The sequence below is a fragment of the Lathamus discolor genome, chromosome W (genome assembly GCF_037157495.1).
Source record: "Lathamus discolor isolate bLatDis1 chromosome W, bLatDis1.hap1, whole genome shotgun sequence".
Taxonomy (NCBI): Eukaryota; Metazoa; Chordata; class Aves; order Psittaciformes; family Psittacidae; genus Lathamus; species Lathamus discolor.
The window spans coordinates 554,419-568,019 of record NC_088908.1 but is presented as its reverse complement, the minus strand read 5'-3'; the positions used below and the strand labels follow the sequence as shown (position 1 = coordinate 568,019).

The 13,601-nt window shown below is 57.0% G+C and overlaps 1 protein-coding gene across 11 annotated transcripts in view; it reads left to right on the top strand.

Moving 5' to 3' along the window:
• Positions 1–13,601, top strand: part of LOC136004313 (E3 ubiquitin-protein ligase NEDD4-like) — a 52,127-nt gene that overhangs the window by 15,782 nt on the left and 22,744 nt on the right. For 4 of the 11 annotated variants that reach the window (XM_065660708.1, XM_065660706.1, XM_065660705.1 and 1 more), the window contains exons 3-11: positions 3,080–3,161; positions 4,259–4,297; positions 4,771–4,824; positions 10,552–10,602; positions 11,148–11,209; positions 11,307–11,409; positions 11,606–11,772; positions 12,495–12,627; positions 13,213–13,389. In XM_065660708.1, coding sequence (XP_065516780.1) covers positions 11,163–11,209; positions 11,307–11,409; positions 11,606–11,772; positions 12,495–12,627; positions 13,213–13,389 — 627 coding nt within the window. In that variant the 5' untranslated portion in view covers positions 3,080–3,161; positions 4,259–4,297; positions 4,771–4,824; positions 10,552–10,602; positions 11,148–11,162. Of the gene's footprint in view, positions 1–3,079; positions 3,162–4,258; positions 4,298–4,770; positions 4,825–6,208; positions 7,617–10,551; positions 10,603–11,147; positions 11,210–11,306; positions 11,410–11,605; positions 11,773–12,494; positions 12,628–13,212; positions 13,390–13,601 lie in introns of those variants that run through there. The other 7 variants (XM_065660701.1, XM_065660699.1, XM_065660697.1 and 4 more) reach the window with 5 other exon arrangements.

Sequence of the window (13,601 nt, the reverse complement as noted above, 5' to 3'; positions counted from 1 at the left end):
CGTATACACACTGTATGGGCAGTGTGTGGGCACGTATACACACTGTATGGGCAGTGTATGGGCACGTATACACTGTATGGGCAGTGTATGGGCATGTATACACTGTATGGGCAGTGTATGGGCACGTATACACACTGTATGGGCAGTGTATGGGCACGTATACACACTGTATGGGCATGTGTATGGGCAGTGTATGGGCACATATACACACTGTATGGGCAGTGTATGGGCATGTGTATGAGCAGTGTATGGGCATGTGTACGCACTGTATGGGCAGTGTATGGGCAATATATGGGCAGTGTATGGGCATGTGTACTCACTGTACGGGCAGTGTGTGGGCTTCAGGCCTGCCCTGTCCCTGCACAGGGAGCCCTTCTCCGTCTGCCTTGGCTCTACAAGGGGGCGAGGAGCAGCTCAAGCTTCGGCAGTGCTGAAGATGGCCCCACCACCTCCCCACGTGCCCACTCCGTGCAGGAGCAGGCTGGGAGCTCTTGATCCCGGCCACATCCCAGCGCTGCATCCAAAGGATGGTACCCTTAGGAGAGCGGGGCAAGGAGGGTGTTTTCTCCTGCTGAGGCTGTGCCATGAGCAAGAGAACTGGTTTTAATGGGCTGATGGAAGGTGCAGTCGCTTTGGTTGTGCCCGGGTTTGCCATTCCTGCTCTATGTCAAGGGGGAGGAGATGCTCCAGCCTTCCTAAGTGGTTTCTATCAGCTTGCAACCCGCGGTATCCAATTTAGCTGTTACTGAAAGCGCTCATTTCTTCGTGCTGGAATGAGCTCCCTGTGGATCTTCCCTTCGTGCTGCTTCCCAACTGGTCATTAGCTCGAAGCCGCAATTAAAACTTTAATCAGCTTTAATTGGGGGGGGGGGGGGGAGAATTGGCACCAAAGCGGTGAATTTGGCACCAGCCCCATGTGCAGAGTATGGGAACACAGAGGCTTGGAGTTTCGCTCCCCACATTTGCTCTGAGGAGCAGCTTTTGATGCTGACCCTGAGCAGGAGCGGAAGCAGCTTGGATGGAGGTGGCAGTGTCCAAGGCCAGGCTGCTCCAGTGGGAGGTGTCCCTCTTGGAACTGCATGGGCTTTAAGGTCCCTCCAACCCAAATCATTCCAGGATGCCGTGGCTTGGGCTTTTGGTTTGCTTTATTCCCCCTTCAGCCCAAGACGAACAAGGCAAGTAAAGCTTCTGCCCTGCTGCCTTCACCTTCCAGCCCTTTGGAGTAAGCGGCTGTTGTGGCTGGAAGGTGAACAAGGCAAAGTGCCTTTCGGTTCAGGTCGCGTTAGCAGGAAGCTGCCCTTGTAATGACATCAAAGCATATTATGGGTTGCCTCGCGGGTTATTGCGTTTACCTGCTCTTTCCCCTGGAGCCCGCAGGGCACAAATCCTCTCCGCTCCCAGTGCCCGCATCCGAGGCGGGCGATGCTGCTCGCGGTGCTCGGCGAGCTGGAAGCGGGGCTGAATGCTGCGCTCCACGTGGGTCCTGAGCCTGGGGCTTGGCAGGGGAAGGGGGAGCGCACGGGTTGGCATCCCTGGGCCCTGTCCGTGTGTCCCTGGAGGTGGGGCAGAGCTGGAGACCCCTCCAGGGCCTGTACCCCACGGAGCCCCCCGATGGGATGGCGGTGGCTCCAGGGGGATAGAGCTCAGGCCCCTGCTGTGCTGCCTGCTCCCGTCCGGAGCCAAAAGGTGGAAATGGGATGGCCGAGGCCATACAACCGCGGCACGGAGGGCTCTGCAGTGCCGCTGATCAGTGCCGTGCCTGCTCCGTACCCCCTCCTCAGCTTCCACCCCAGCCTCCTTCCATGGCCTCCCAGCAGATGGGAATGGGCCCTTGGTGCCTCGGAGCCAGCTCGGCAGGATTTTACCCCTCGTACCCGGGAGGATGCTCCGGGCAGGGGTTTCCGCCGCCGGAAATGGGGCTGAGGAGTGAGGGCCCTGCGGGGCACAGGGCAGCTGAGGGATGAGGGAAAGCTGCTGCTTCCTGCCCGCGTTTCCCTGCCCTGGCTCACGGGAAGCCATCCCAGGTGGGAAGTGGGTGCTGCTGTGGGTGCTGCTGTGGGTGATGTGGGGTGATGCTGTGGGTGCTGTGGGTGCCGCTGTGGGTTATGTGGGTGATGCTGTGCGTGCTGTGGGTGCTGCTGTGGGTTATGTGGGTGATGCTGTGCGTGCTGTGGGTGATGCTGTGCATGCTGTGGGTGCTGCTGTGGGTGATGCTGTGCATGCTGTGGGTGCTGCTGTGAGTGATGTGGGTGATGCCATGTGTGCCGTGGCTGATGTGGGTGATGCTATGCATGTTGTGGGTGATACTGTGCATGTTGTGGGTGATGCTGTGCGTGCTGTGGCTGATGTGGGTGATGCTGTGCATGCTGTGGGTGCTGCTGTGGTTGATGTGGGTGATGCTGTGCATGCTGTGGGTGCTGCTGTGGCTGATGTGGGTGATGCTGTGGATGCTGTGGGTGCTGCTGTGGGTGATGTGGGTGATGCTGTGCATGCTGTGGGTGCTGCTGTGGCTGCTGCTGTGGCTGCTGCTGTGGCTGACGTGGGTGCTGCTGTGGGTGATGCTGTGCGTGCTGTGGGTGATGTGGATGATGCTGTGCGTGCTGTGGGTGCTGCTGTGGGTGCTGCTGTGGGTGCTGCTGTGGGTGCTGCTGTGGGTGCTGCTGTGGGTGCTGCTGTGGGTGCTGCTGTGGGTGCTGCTGTGGCTGCTGTGGGTGATGCTGTGCGTGCTGTGGGTGCTGCTGTGGGTGCTGCTGTGGGTGATGCTGTGCATGCTGTGGGTGCTGCTGTGGCTGCTGTGGGTGCTGCTGTGGGTGCTGCTGGGGTCGCAGTGGAGCTACAAAGGGTGTTGTGAAATGACTCCATGTGCCACTGCAGGGAGGTTGGACCCCGGGTGCTGGGAGGTGGCTGTGGGTTAGGGGTCAGCCACAGCAGAGAGGGGAGCTGCGACCGCCCAGCTTGCTCCTATTCCACCCAGGCTCGGAAACACTGCCGTGGCTCGAGCTGCCGTTGTGGCCGGTTCGCTGTCATTGCACATGGCTGGGAAGCGGTACCCCACTGACCACCACCTTTTCTCTTGCAGTGACCCGTACGTGAAGCTTTCCCTGTATGTAGCAGACGAGAACAGAGAGCTCGCCCTCGTGCAGACTAAAACTATCAAGAAGGTAGGTGGAGAACTCCTTTTTGTCCCCTTGCTTGGGGAATAAGAGGGGTAAACAGCATCCTATGACCTAACACCGCGCTTATGTCAGTATCGGGGCTCCAAGAGGTTTATAAAGAGGGTTTACGTCGTCCTGCTTCATTGTAATGTACTGGCAGAGAGGAAGGGGTTCAGGCCTCACGGAAGTGCCTTCCAGAAGGCAGAAGGAGCTGCACTTTCCCCTTTTCCTCTCCTTTTCCGTCACTAGCACAGCTCTCTGATGGGTATCCTGCTGTCCATCCATATGGAGTGCTTCCTTGCAGCCAGAGGGATCGAATGGCAGTCTTGGCTAACAGCGTATCGCTGAACTCAATAGGTTGGGCTGAGAGTCACTTCAAAGCAGCATCCTGGGCACGAGGAATCCCTCGTGGCCCCGTGGGGATGCTCAGCTGACAGCCAAGGCTCTCCCTCGCTGCTCGAACACCCCAGAGCCAGCGTGTGCCGTCAGCCCTGCCAGAGGGTGAGGGAAGGATTTGGCGTGGAACCAGAGAGGACGTAGCAGAGTTGGGTTTAAACTGGCCCAGGTTTGAATCGGCCCATTACTCTCTGGAGCTGTAATCTCTTGGTTTTATCAAGGTATCATTTCATGCCTCAGCTCCCTGCAGATTGCAATCTAGCTGCAGGCTTTAGTCAGGTTATTAATACCTTCCGTAGGAGACGAGGAAGAGGAAATAACCTTTCCTTTCCTTCTCTTTCCTGGTCCATTTACACTATAAATGTGTCCTCATCCTAACCTTGTCCTGGGGTTTTTCCCCTTTCCCCTGGCTTCAGATGACCCTTGAGAATGCAAAGTCTTCAGGTTTGCTTTGTGTCACTTCTCAGGGATGTGCCTTTTACTCATAGCATCCTATTTATACTGAGCAGCTATTTTGGGCTCCGCTGACTCAAGTGGCCTCCTACATTTGGTTTACTCAGTAGAGAGTTTCTCACTAACTTAATGGCAATTTCCCCCCCTAATTCTTCATGTCACGCTTTTCTCTCCCTTTTTTCCCCAAGGACTCATCGCTTTGGAGCAAATCTAAAGGCATCAGGGTATATAAACGTGTTGATTTCTCTTTGCAGACACTGAATCCGAAATGGAATGAAGAATTTTACTTCCGAGTGAGTTGCCTTTTCCTTTACCATCATTAATACAATAACCAGTAGCCCGATTCCTCGTTACTTACATTAAAGGTGCTCATCCTGATGCCATAGCTCTGCTGTTCCTGTAGGGAAGCAGAAATCAGCATCAGGTTAAACAGAAATGGGCTTTTCCTCTTATGTCGGCTTAATTCATCTGCCAAATGCCACATTCCTTTCACTGGGCAATGTGTTTTTAGCAGAGCATGTTTGCTGGGCCTTGGAAATGTTAATGCCATGGCAAATAAGGAGAGTTAGTTCCAAGAGCTCTGTGGAATTAGCATGGCAGGAACTAATAAAACCCAAACGGAGAGAGGGAAGATGCGAAAAGCCGTTTCTCTTGGCCTTTTACTTGCTCAAAAGGTCAAAATAGGCCTTTTTGGAGCTTTGTTTTACTCTTGCTTAACGTGAAACCCCTGTTAGAACGTCCTGACCCTGTTTCTGTGTCCTCCCAGGTGAACCCAACCAACCATCGGCTCCTGTTCGAGGTGTTTGACGAGAACAGGCTGGTGAGTGCTTGTCCTGCTGGGTTTTGCTCATCCCATGGATCCGGTGAGAGCAGCACATCCAAAAGTGGCTTTGGGGCTGTGGGTTGAGTCAGTGAGGGAAGAAGTGCAGGGGGAAGCAGGAAAAGCCTCCGTCTGGGGCCTGACAGACAGGAACCAACATTAACCCAACTGCTCCGGGGTGGAAACCTCATCGTGTTTGTCCTGGGACTTCACTCCAAGCAAGTCCCAACCTTTAGTCACTTAGGGAGCAGCTCCCTCATCCCTTCAGTGTCTCCTGGTCCCTTCTAATCCTTCTACATCCCTCTTTTGGGATGCGCTTGCCAGGGCTGCCCTTTGGGCTCGCGGAGGAAGGTTTAAGGTGATGACAGGGCTCGCTGTTAATGGTTTCAGCTCTCTGCCATGCACCCTGGTGGTGCTTTTAGCCTTGAGCTTCATTGGATGGTGTAGGAGCTCCTGTGGGAACTCTGCCAACATCTTCCTGCTTCTTGCTTGTGCTGTGATTAACTACATAAGGTTTACGCACAGGTACACGTGGAGTAAGTAGCAGTGGCAGGTTGTGTGTACCCCGTACTGGTGGCTGGCTCTGCAATACTCGTTGTCAATATGTGGTGTGGTTTTCAGCACAAGAGCTTTGGTTCTTCTTCCCGTTCCCAAAGAACCAGGGCTCTCGCAGCCTTTGCCATCCATCTGCCTGGTCAAATGGAGACTGTGTGATGGCAGAGGGGCTGTGTCCTTGGGTTTGTCTGGGAAACAGGAGAAACTGCCCCCAGCACCTGTGCTGCTGGAAGGGAATACCCCAGTGCTGGTGCTGTGGGGAAGCCAGTCACGCTTCTCCTCTTGCTGGCCCATAATCCACCTCACACAATAGGGAATTGTGCTGGCTCTTGGCAGCTCCATGGAGCTCTGGGCTCCCAGTTCTCTGCTGGCGTTGGAAAACTGCCTGCTTCCAAAGGGAGCCTGGAATGCGGCCACGGAGGGCGAGCCTCCACCTTAAAGCCTCAGAGCCGCCCTGGGAGCACCGAGCAGCACCATCGCCCTGGGGAACCTGGAAAAGGCCCTTCTTCCGCTGCCGCTGCGGTGGGGAGGCTTTGCCGTGCATCCCAGCGCGCTCTTGCCTGGAATTCGCCGCGGTGCGAGGCTGCTGGAGGTCGTGGAGGAGCCGTGGCTGTTTAAAGGCGAGAAGCTCGTGGCTTAATCCCGTCGGCAGCGCAGCGCCAATTGGAAGCAGAGCCCTGCTCTATTTATTCCTGCTCTCCTAATCCCGAGGCGAGGAGCTCGGAGGGACTTCGCCTCGTCTGCGTGCGGAGCTGCCTGCGAAGGCTCGAGTTCAGCATGGAACCGAAGGGGTTTGGCTGTCGCTGAGCACCGGCGCGGGGGGGGGGGACTTGGGTTTCGAGCGGGGCCGAGCGCGCTGCCGCCGCCGGCAGCTGCTTCCCTGATGGAAAAGCGGCAGCTGGGAAGGTGCTGGCCTCATCCCAAGCAAAGCAGGAAAAACAAACCCCCCCCCCGGCAGCTTAGCGGGGAGCGGGGCAGGCAGCCCACGTGACAGCCCCCATCCTACCCCGTGGGCCGGGCTGCACGGGCGCTCCCCCCCAGTCATGCCTGGAATGCCGCTGGCCACTCGGGCTATTCGTGCTATCTGGCGCTGGCGGGGCTGCAGTGCTACCGGGGCAAGCAGCTTGGCAGATGGGCCCCTTGCTTCTCTCCTTGGCTTTTAGCTGGGGGCACTGCCGGCCCCGTCGTCCCCTCGCTGGCAGAGCATGGCCCATCGCCTCCGCTTCCACTTTGGCTCGGGCAGGAGCAACACGGCCCCCGAGTCGGAGGTGCTGGCCCCGGAGAGGGAAGAGGAGCTCTTCATGGCATTCCACACTTTGCCAAGGAGGAGCGGCCCGCACGCCCCGGCCCGGGATGGCGCTGGGAGGGAGGCGCAGGAAGCGCGCTCCCTCCAAAGGAGCACATCCATGTTCATCCCGCAGCTGCTGAGCGCGGGGGATGCGCGTCCAACCCGGAGCTCCTCCATGCACATCTCCCTCCAGCGCTCGGCTGCCAACGGCGGCGTGGAATCTGCTCAGGAATCTGCCGAGGAGACGCTTCCTTGGAAACCCCGTGTGCGAAGCCGCCCTTCTTCTCCAGAGGGCACTCCGGAAAATTCCCCTCCGGGGCTGCTGGAAGCCCTGGGGCAAGGGATTAATGGCACAGTTCGCTGTCCTCGCAGGGTATTCCAGCCTCTTCCTCCCGAGCAGCAGAGCAAGGATGCTTCAGCAGCTTCGCCAGGAGATGAGGCAGCTGCCGCTTTAAACATCAGCGGTGTGAGGATCCAGCATCGCGCTTCCAGCGCGGATGTGCCGCAGCTTACTCTGCTCCCCTTTGGGCCCGAGGCTGGAGATAACATTCCCGGAGCCCGGCGCTGGTCCCTGCAGCATGTGCCCGATGCGGGAGCGCCCGCAGGGAAGAAGCTCTTTGTGCTCCAGTTACAGCAGCCCCACGCGAGTGGCCCGGGAGGGGAATGCAACTTCGGCTTGACGGGCACGAAAGGGGACAGGCTGGTGCGGTACCCGCGGATCCGCCTGGAAAGGAGCCCTTCCCACCCCATCCCGCCCGCGCAAGGCCAGCCTGCGGACCACGGCTCCGGTTCGGAAGCGCACAGGACCGGCCCTGCCACCTCTCCCAGCCCAAAGGAGCGGCTTCCTCAGGGCTGCCTCTTCAAACTCGGGCCGGAGCAGAAGCGCTTCCGCATCCTGGTCACCCGCGGTCCCGAGGAGCAGGAGGGTCCTGCCCCGACCAGCACCGCAGTAAGTACGAGGCTGAGCGTTGCGTGCGGCGAGAGGGGCTGCGGGCGCTCCGTGGTCGCTGCTGGAATGTTCTCCATTGCCCCGGAGCAGGGCAGGAGCCCAGCGTGCCGTAACGTCGCTCCCGCTTGCGTCCAGCCGAGTATTTCGAGATCCTCATGTCACCCGCGGGGCCGCAGTCAGGCTTACATCAGCCGGAAAGACTCCGGGACCTCGGATGGCAAAGGGAGCGGTGGTGGGCACGCAGCCGGGGGGAGCGGAGGTGGTGGGAGCGTGCCTGGCGTCGGCTGGGAGCTGCCGGAGCCTGCGGCTGGGCAAAGAGGCTCCCTTGGATGCGTGCGTGCTCCTCGCGGCACGGGGGCCCTGCCGTGACTCTGCAGCTTTCCCAAGGAAAAGCTGCTCGGCTCCGTGCTATTCCAGCGTATCCTGCTGGCGAGCTCCGCGGTGGGTGTCGTGAGGAGGAGAGCGCAACGGGTCCCGAAGGATTTGGGTTCGAGAGGGGAAAATAAGCAGTAAATCCCTCCCCGGGTTTCAGGTTAGGCTCGGCGTCGGAAGGAGTGGCAGGAAAAGCTGGAATATCGGAATTCACTGCCTACAGCCTGCTTGAGGTGCAGTGGAACCCGCTGCATCCTCCCACTGCTTCAAGTGTTTATGAGCTTTCACACAGCTCCTCTCTTCCGTAGGAGCAGTTTGGGGCAAGCAGGATGTATTCCATTCCAGAGCCAGGGTAAAATCCGCCGGGAAGCCCAAGCTCACGTCCCAACAGGGAAGGATTTTATTTGGGAGCCTCCTTCCAAATGCTTTTGGCTCCGACAGCCCGGAACGCGATAGGCCGCGGAGTGTGTGTGCGCTGTGGCCCGGAACAAACCCTCCCATTGTTCGGAAGCTGGGAGCTGGAGTGTTGGGAGCCACTTCCAAACTCTCGTGTATCACACAAGTGTTGGAGAGAGCTGACAAAGGCCTCTTTGTGCGCAGGGGGGTACAAAGGGCTCTAACAAACCGATGTGGTTGTGTTTAGGGACCAGGCAACTCTCAGCTCCCATTCCCTCCCTTAGGAATGCTGTCCTGGGAGAGATTGGCTCCCAGGGATCAGCTGGGGTGGAAAGCAGAGGAGCACACTGGGATAAATGGGGTTCATGTGGAACTCAGGGTGTCCCAGAGTAGCTGGAGTTGGAAAGGACCTTAAAGCTCATCCAGATCCATAGGGATACCTTCCACTAGAGCAGGTTGCTCCAGCCTGGCCTTCAACCTCAGATGGGGCAGCCCCAGCTTCTCCATTCAACCCATCCCAGTGTCCCAGGAATGACTTCACTTCAGTGTTGCTTGGGGTTGATGCTGCCCATTTACACTTGGGCCTGAAGCCATTCCAGGGCAGGTTTGGAGCTTCCGGAAAGGAAGAGAGCGCAGAATGGGATGCTTTGGGATGCAAGGTGCTGATATCCCGTGTCTGACGTGGGGAAGGCAGTGAGGCTTGCTGCGGTGCGTAAGAGAGGGATGAAACTTGCCAGCTAAGCATTTACTCCTCTCCTCAAGTGCTACAGGAATAGGATCCAGCTCTCAGTGTGCCTTTCCTCCTGGGAATGAGAGCACGGAGGTGCCGGGAGGAGCAGGACCACATCCATGGTGGCTCCCTGATACTTAAGGGTAGGCAGAAGCGGTTCAAGGTGGATGGGATGCTGGGGGTGTAACAGAGTCCCTGAGGTGTTGGGAGCACGGAAGCGATTCCTGCAGCGTTCCAGCTTGCCCACAAGCTTCCTGCATGTGGGATACTCGCAGGATACATCGGGTCCCTCAGGCTCGGTGCTTGCGTCGGGCTCCTCAGTGCAGGTCCGCTCCGTTGCTCCACGGGGATATCCGCGGCTGTGCTTCATGCTCTTTGTATGGGAAGCGGGATTGTTAGGATGCTGTAATCCTAGGAAAGCTGATTTTTGATGTTAAACTTCATGCTGTGCTACGAGGAACATGTAAACTTGGCCTGGGGGCCGCGGGGTGCGCTTCCTGGCATTCCCTGCATGGCAGCAGGTTCTTTGGGAATCACTGGGCTCCTCTCCGGTGTCATCCCCAAACTCTTCTCCCTGCCACACGCTTGGCTTTGGGCTGCTTTAGGGCATTGCTCACCAGGTACACGCTGAGCAAAGCCGTCACTGCTGTTGAGTCCTTCATACCTCATCTACTGCCAAAATGGCATTCCCTTGGCTTCCCAGTGCAGGTAAATCACAGGGTCCATCGTGTTTAAGTAGCAGGATAAGTCCTATAGCGTCGTGTGGGGTGAGTAGCAGCAGGGGCAGAACCACCCCATCCATGTCAATCCCATGGATTAACCAAGTGGGCGGTGGTGCCACGGATGAGGACATGGACTGTGTCCTCCAGGGCCTGTTCCAATGCGACTGTATCCGTGTCTTTACGGAGTGAACTCCGTAGCGGCAGTGAGCAGGCATCCGTTGGTGAGAAGGTGGACGGGACCTGTGTCTTTGTAGGCTTTATTGAGCTGCCAAGTGAGTGGTGCCAGTGCTCCTGCTCCTGGCAGGCTTCATCCATGGGTTGGATGCTCATCTCTCCGGTTCCTTCTGTGATGGCCAGGAGGTATCACGGGTAGATCCCTGTGCTCCTCAAGGTGGTAGGAAGGCAGGGGTGACGAGGCCACCACACGCACCTTCAAGCTCAGATGGATCTTGGAGACCTTAAGGGCTCTCTTTGTCCTACCACCTCCATGGCCGGGCAATGGGCATGGACTGTAGTTATGGATGGCCCAGCCTGTGCTGGCCCCATGGGAGGTGGTTCTCTCCAAGAGGCGATGGGGATGAACACGCAGACAAGCGGTGTGCAGCACTTCCACAGGGACACGGGCTTGGGTGGTGCTGAGCTAACAGCACCCTCCCCTCCTCTGCTTCCTGCTCGGCTCTGCTGGCTCACGACTCCTTTCTGCCTTCTTTGACAGACCAGAGACGACTTCCTGGGTCAGGTGGACGTGCCCCTCAGTCACCTCCCGGTAAGCGCTGCCCTGGGCTCCTTCTGCTCGTCTCCTCCTCTTACAGCCCGTTTGCCCTTAGGAAGTCCGGTTCCGGATTCCTAAAGCATTTCCAGCGTTGCATTCGAGCTTCAGGAGAAACATCATGGATGGCAAAGTCCTGCCATGGACAGGGACTGGGAGGGATGCGATTCCTTTAGCAGGAGGGATGCTTGGTTGATTTGAGGGGGGAGATGTTTCCTCTCTTTGCTTTTGTGTCTGAAGCAACGGGGAGATTCCATGTGCGAAGCTTGTCCTGTAGCTCTCTAAAGCTCTAGCTGTCCAGTTTTCCTGGCGGCTGGAATTGGGCATGGGCTTCACCCAGAAGCACAGTGACAGCCTGGCTTCCTTGGGATGGGGTTCATTGCAGGGACGTCATGGGCTGCTTCCGTAGCCTGGCACCGGTGGAGCTCTGCCCGTTGTAACGCTCTGGTTCGCACGTCTCCAGCATTCCTCCCACGTCTGTGCTGTGGAGGTGCTTCAGGTGTCTCCATCCTTTAACGTCCCATTCTCTTACCTGCTTCCAGACTGAAGACCCCACCATGGAAAGGCCGTACACCTTCAAGGACTTCCTGCTCAGACCGCGAAGGTGAGGAGGGGGAGGACGTTGTGGGTTAAACCCTTCAGGCCTGCTCTCTGGCGCCGGGTGAGGGCTGGTGCCTGAGCTCTGTCCCCTTGCCTCCTAGCCACAAGTCTCGTGTCAAGGGCTTCTTGAGGCTGAAGATGGCTTACATGCCTAAAAACGGTGGCCAGGAGGATGACAACAGCGATCAAAGGGATGACTCTGAGGTAAGGTTTAACCCTGGGGAAGCATCCCCCTTACTAGAGCTTGAAGGAGAGTTGTAGCAGAGGAGTTTGTCCTCTTCCTATGGGGTTTCTGCTGCAGTACTTGTGAACTCCTCCTCGGGGAGCGGTCAGAACCTGCCTCTCTCCGCTCATGGAAGCAGCAGAGACAGCCTTTAACTGCTTCTCCTCCTTTCCCAAGCACGGATGGGATGTGGTCGATTCCAATGACTCGGCGTCTCAGCGCCAGGAGGAGTTACCCCCTCCGCCGCTGCCTCCGGGCTGGGAAGAGAAGGTGGACAACCTGGGCAGGACTTACTACGTCAACCACAACAACAGGACTACTCAGTGGCATCGGCCGAGCTTGATGTAAGTGGGAAAAGCCTGCCTTGGAATTCTGTGGAGCACTTTTAAAGGTACTCTCTTTGGGAAGAAATGGATCCTGGGCTGGGTGCCCTGGCTCTGAAGGCAGACTTCCTTCATGGAAGAGCTTCCCCAGAGGGCCCAAGTCTGGATAGCTTCAGCGAAGAACGACTGAGGCTTCCCCAGCCCCATGGCCACAGGGATATTCTGGGGAATTCCGGGGAATCTGAAGGGGTGGGAGGGAATTCAGTGCCGGAGAGAACTTTTTCACCCGGAGAACAACCCAGCCATTGGCATCATCTCCCCAGGGAAGTGGTGACTCCCCAGTATTGGGACATCTAGTCTAAGTAATGCCTTGCCTTAGAAAGGTTGGACCAGGTGATCCTTGAGCTCTTTCCAACCGGGGATGCTGGGATTCCATGCCATTTGTGAGGTGTTTCCAGTTCTGTTGACTTTGGATTGAGGGATTAAACTATGTCCTGTACGAAACGTGGCATGGTTGGATGAGAAGGCTGGGTTAGATGGGACTTGAAGCAACCTGCTCTAGTGGAAGGTGGCCCTGGTTGGAACTAGATGACCTTAAGGTCCCTTCCAACCCAAACCATTCCATGATTCCCTGATTTTTATCATGGCCGAGGTTTGGAAAGCAGCAAAGTAGATGGTTTGGTTGAGCCTTCATTGTTTGCTTCTCCTTTCCTCCTTCCTGGGCTTCCATGGCCCCCATCCAGTGATGTGGGCTCCGAGTCAGACAACAACATCAGGCAGATCAACCAGGAAGCTGCCCATCGGCGGTTCCGCTCGCGGAGGCACATCAGTGAGGACCTGGAGCCAGAGCCTATGGAGAGCGGAGACATTCCTGAGGTATGGAATGGTCTTGGGTTTAAGACTTAAACTCCCAGCTGCTGTTTCACATTTGTCAGTGAATTACTATAGTGCTAATACATGCAAGAGTTACACATAGTGATACGTGTAGGAGTTACCTGTAGTAACACTTCCAGTGTTCTGCTTGGAGTAAGAGTGGAGTAAGTTATATAAAGAAGGGGACCACGCTGGCTGGAGCCAGTTCTCTTCAGTGCCTTGGTCTAGAGGAGGGAGAAGCTGTTGGGTTTATCCCAGCTGGAAACGAGCACTTGTTTCTTCCAAGCTTTTGGTCCGAATCAGCAGCATTCCCAATGGGATTTTCGTAACGAGAGCCCTTTTTCCTGCCTCCCCCTCCATCCCCATCGTTCTCTGTTTGGAATCGTACAGCGTTGTGTCCTCTACTGTTTGGAGCCAGCCCAAACCCCGTGGCTCCCCGTGGCTGCTTCTCACCGAGCAGAGTGTTTGTGTGCGTGTTGTAGGGCCGGGTTAGCCCGTTGCCACTGAGTTGCTCACCTGGAGGCAGAGGGGAAGGAAGGAGACTCATGTCGTGCTGAAGCCTTAACGGAGTTTCTTCTCTTTTGGTAGCCTTGGGAAACCATTTCAGAGGAGGCAAGTGCAAGTGGAGATGCCCTAAGCTTGTCATTGCCACCTCCGCCTGCATCTCCAGTGTCCCGGCCCAGTCCTCAGGAGCTATCTGAGGAACTGAGCAGAAGACTGCAGGTCACTCCTGATTCCAATGGGGAACAACTCAGTTCTTTGATTGTACGTGCCACGCCGCTCTTTCTACCTAAACCTCTCGTCTGCTGCTAGTGGGAAGCATGGGAAGCACGCAGATGCGGGTGGGAATTCCTGCTCTCAGGAAAAGCAGAGCGTACACTTACAGTGCTCTAGCACCGTAGAGCAACAGAAGGGGTTCAGGTTAATGTGTTCTGTGTGAGTTTAACCTCGGACGCTGCTACTCTTACACCTTTAGT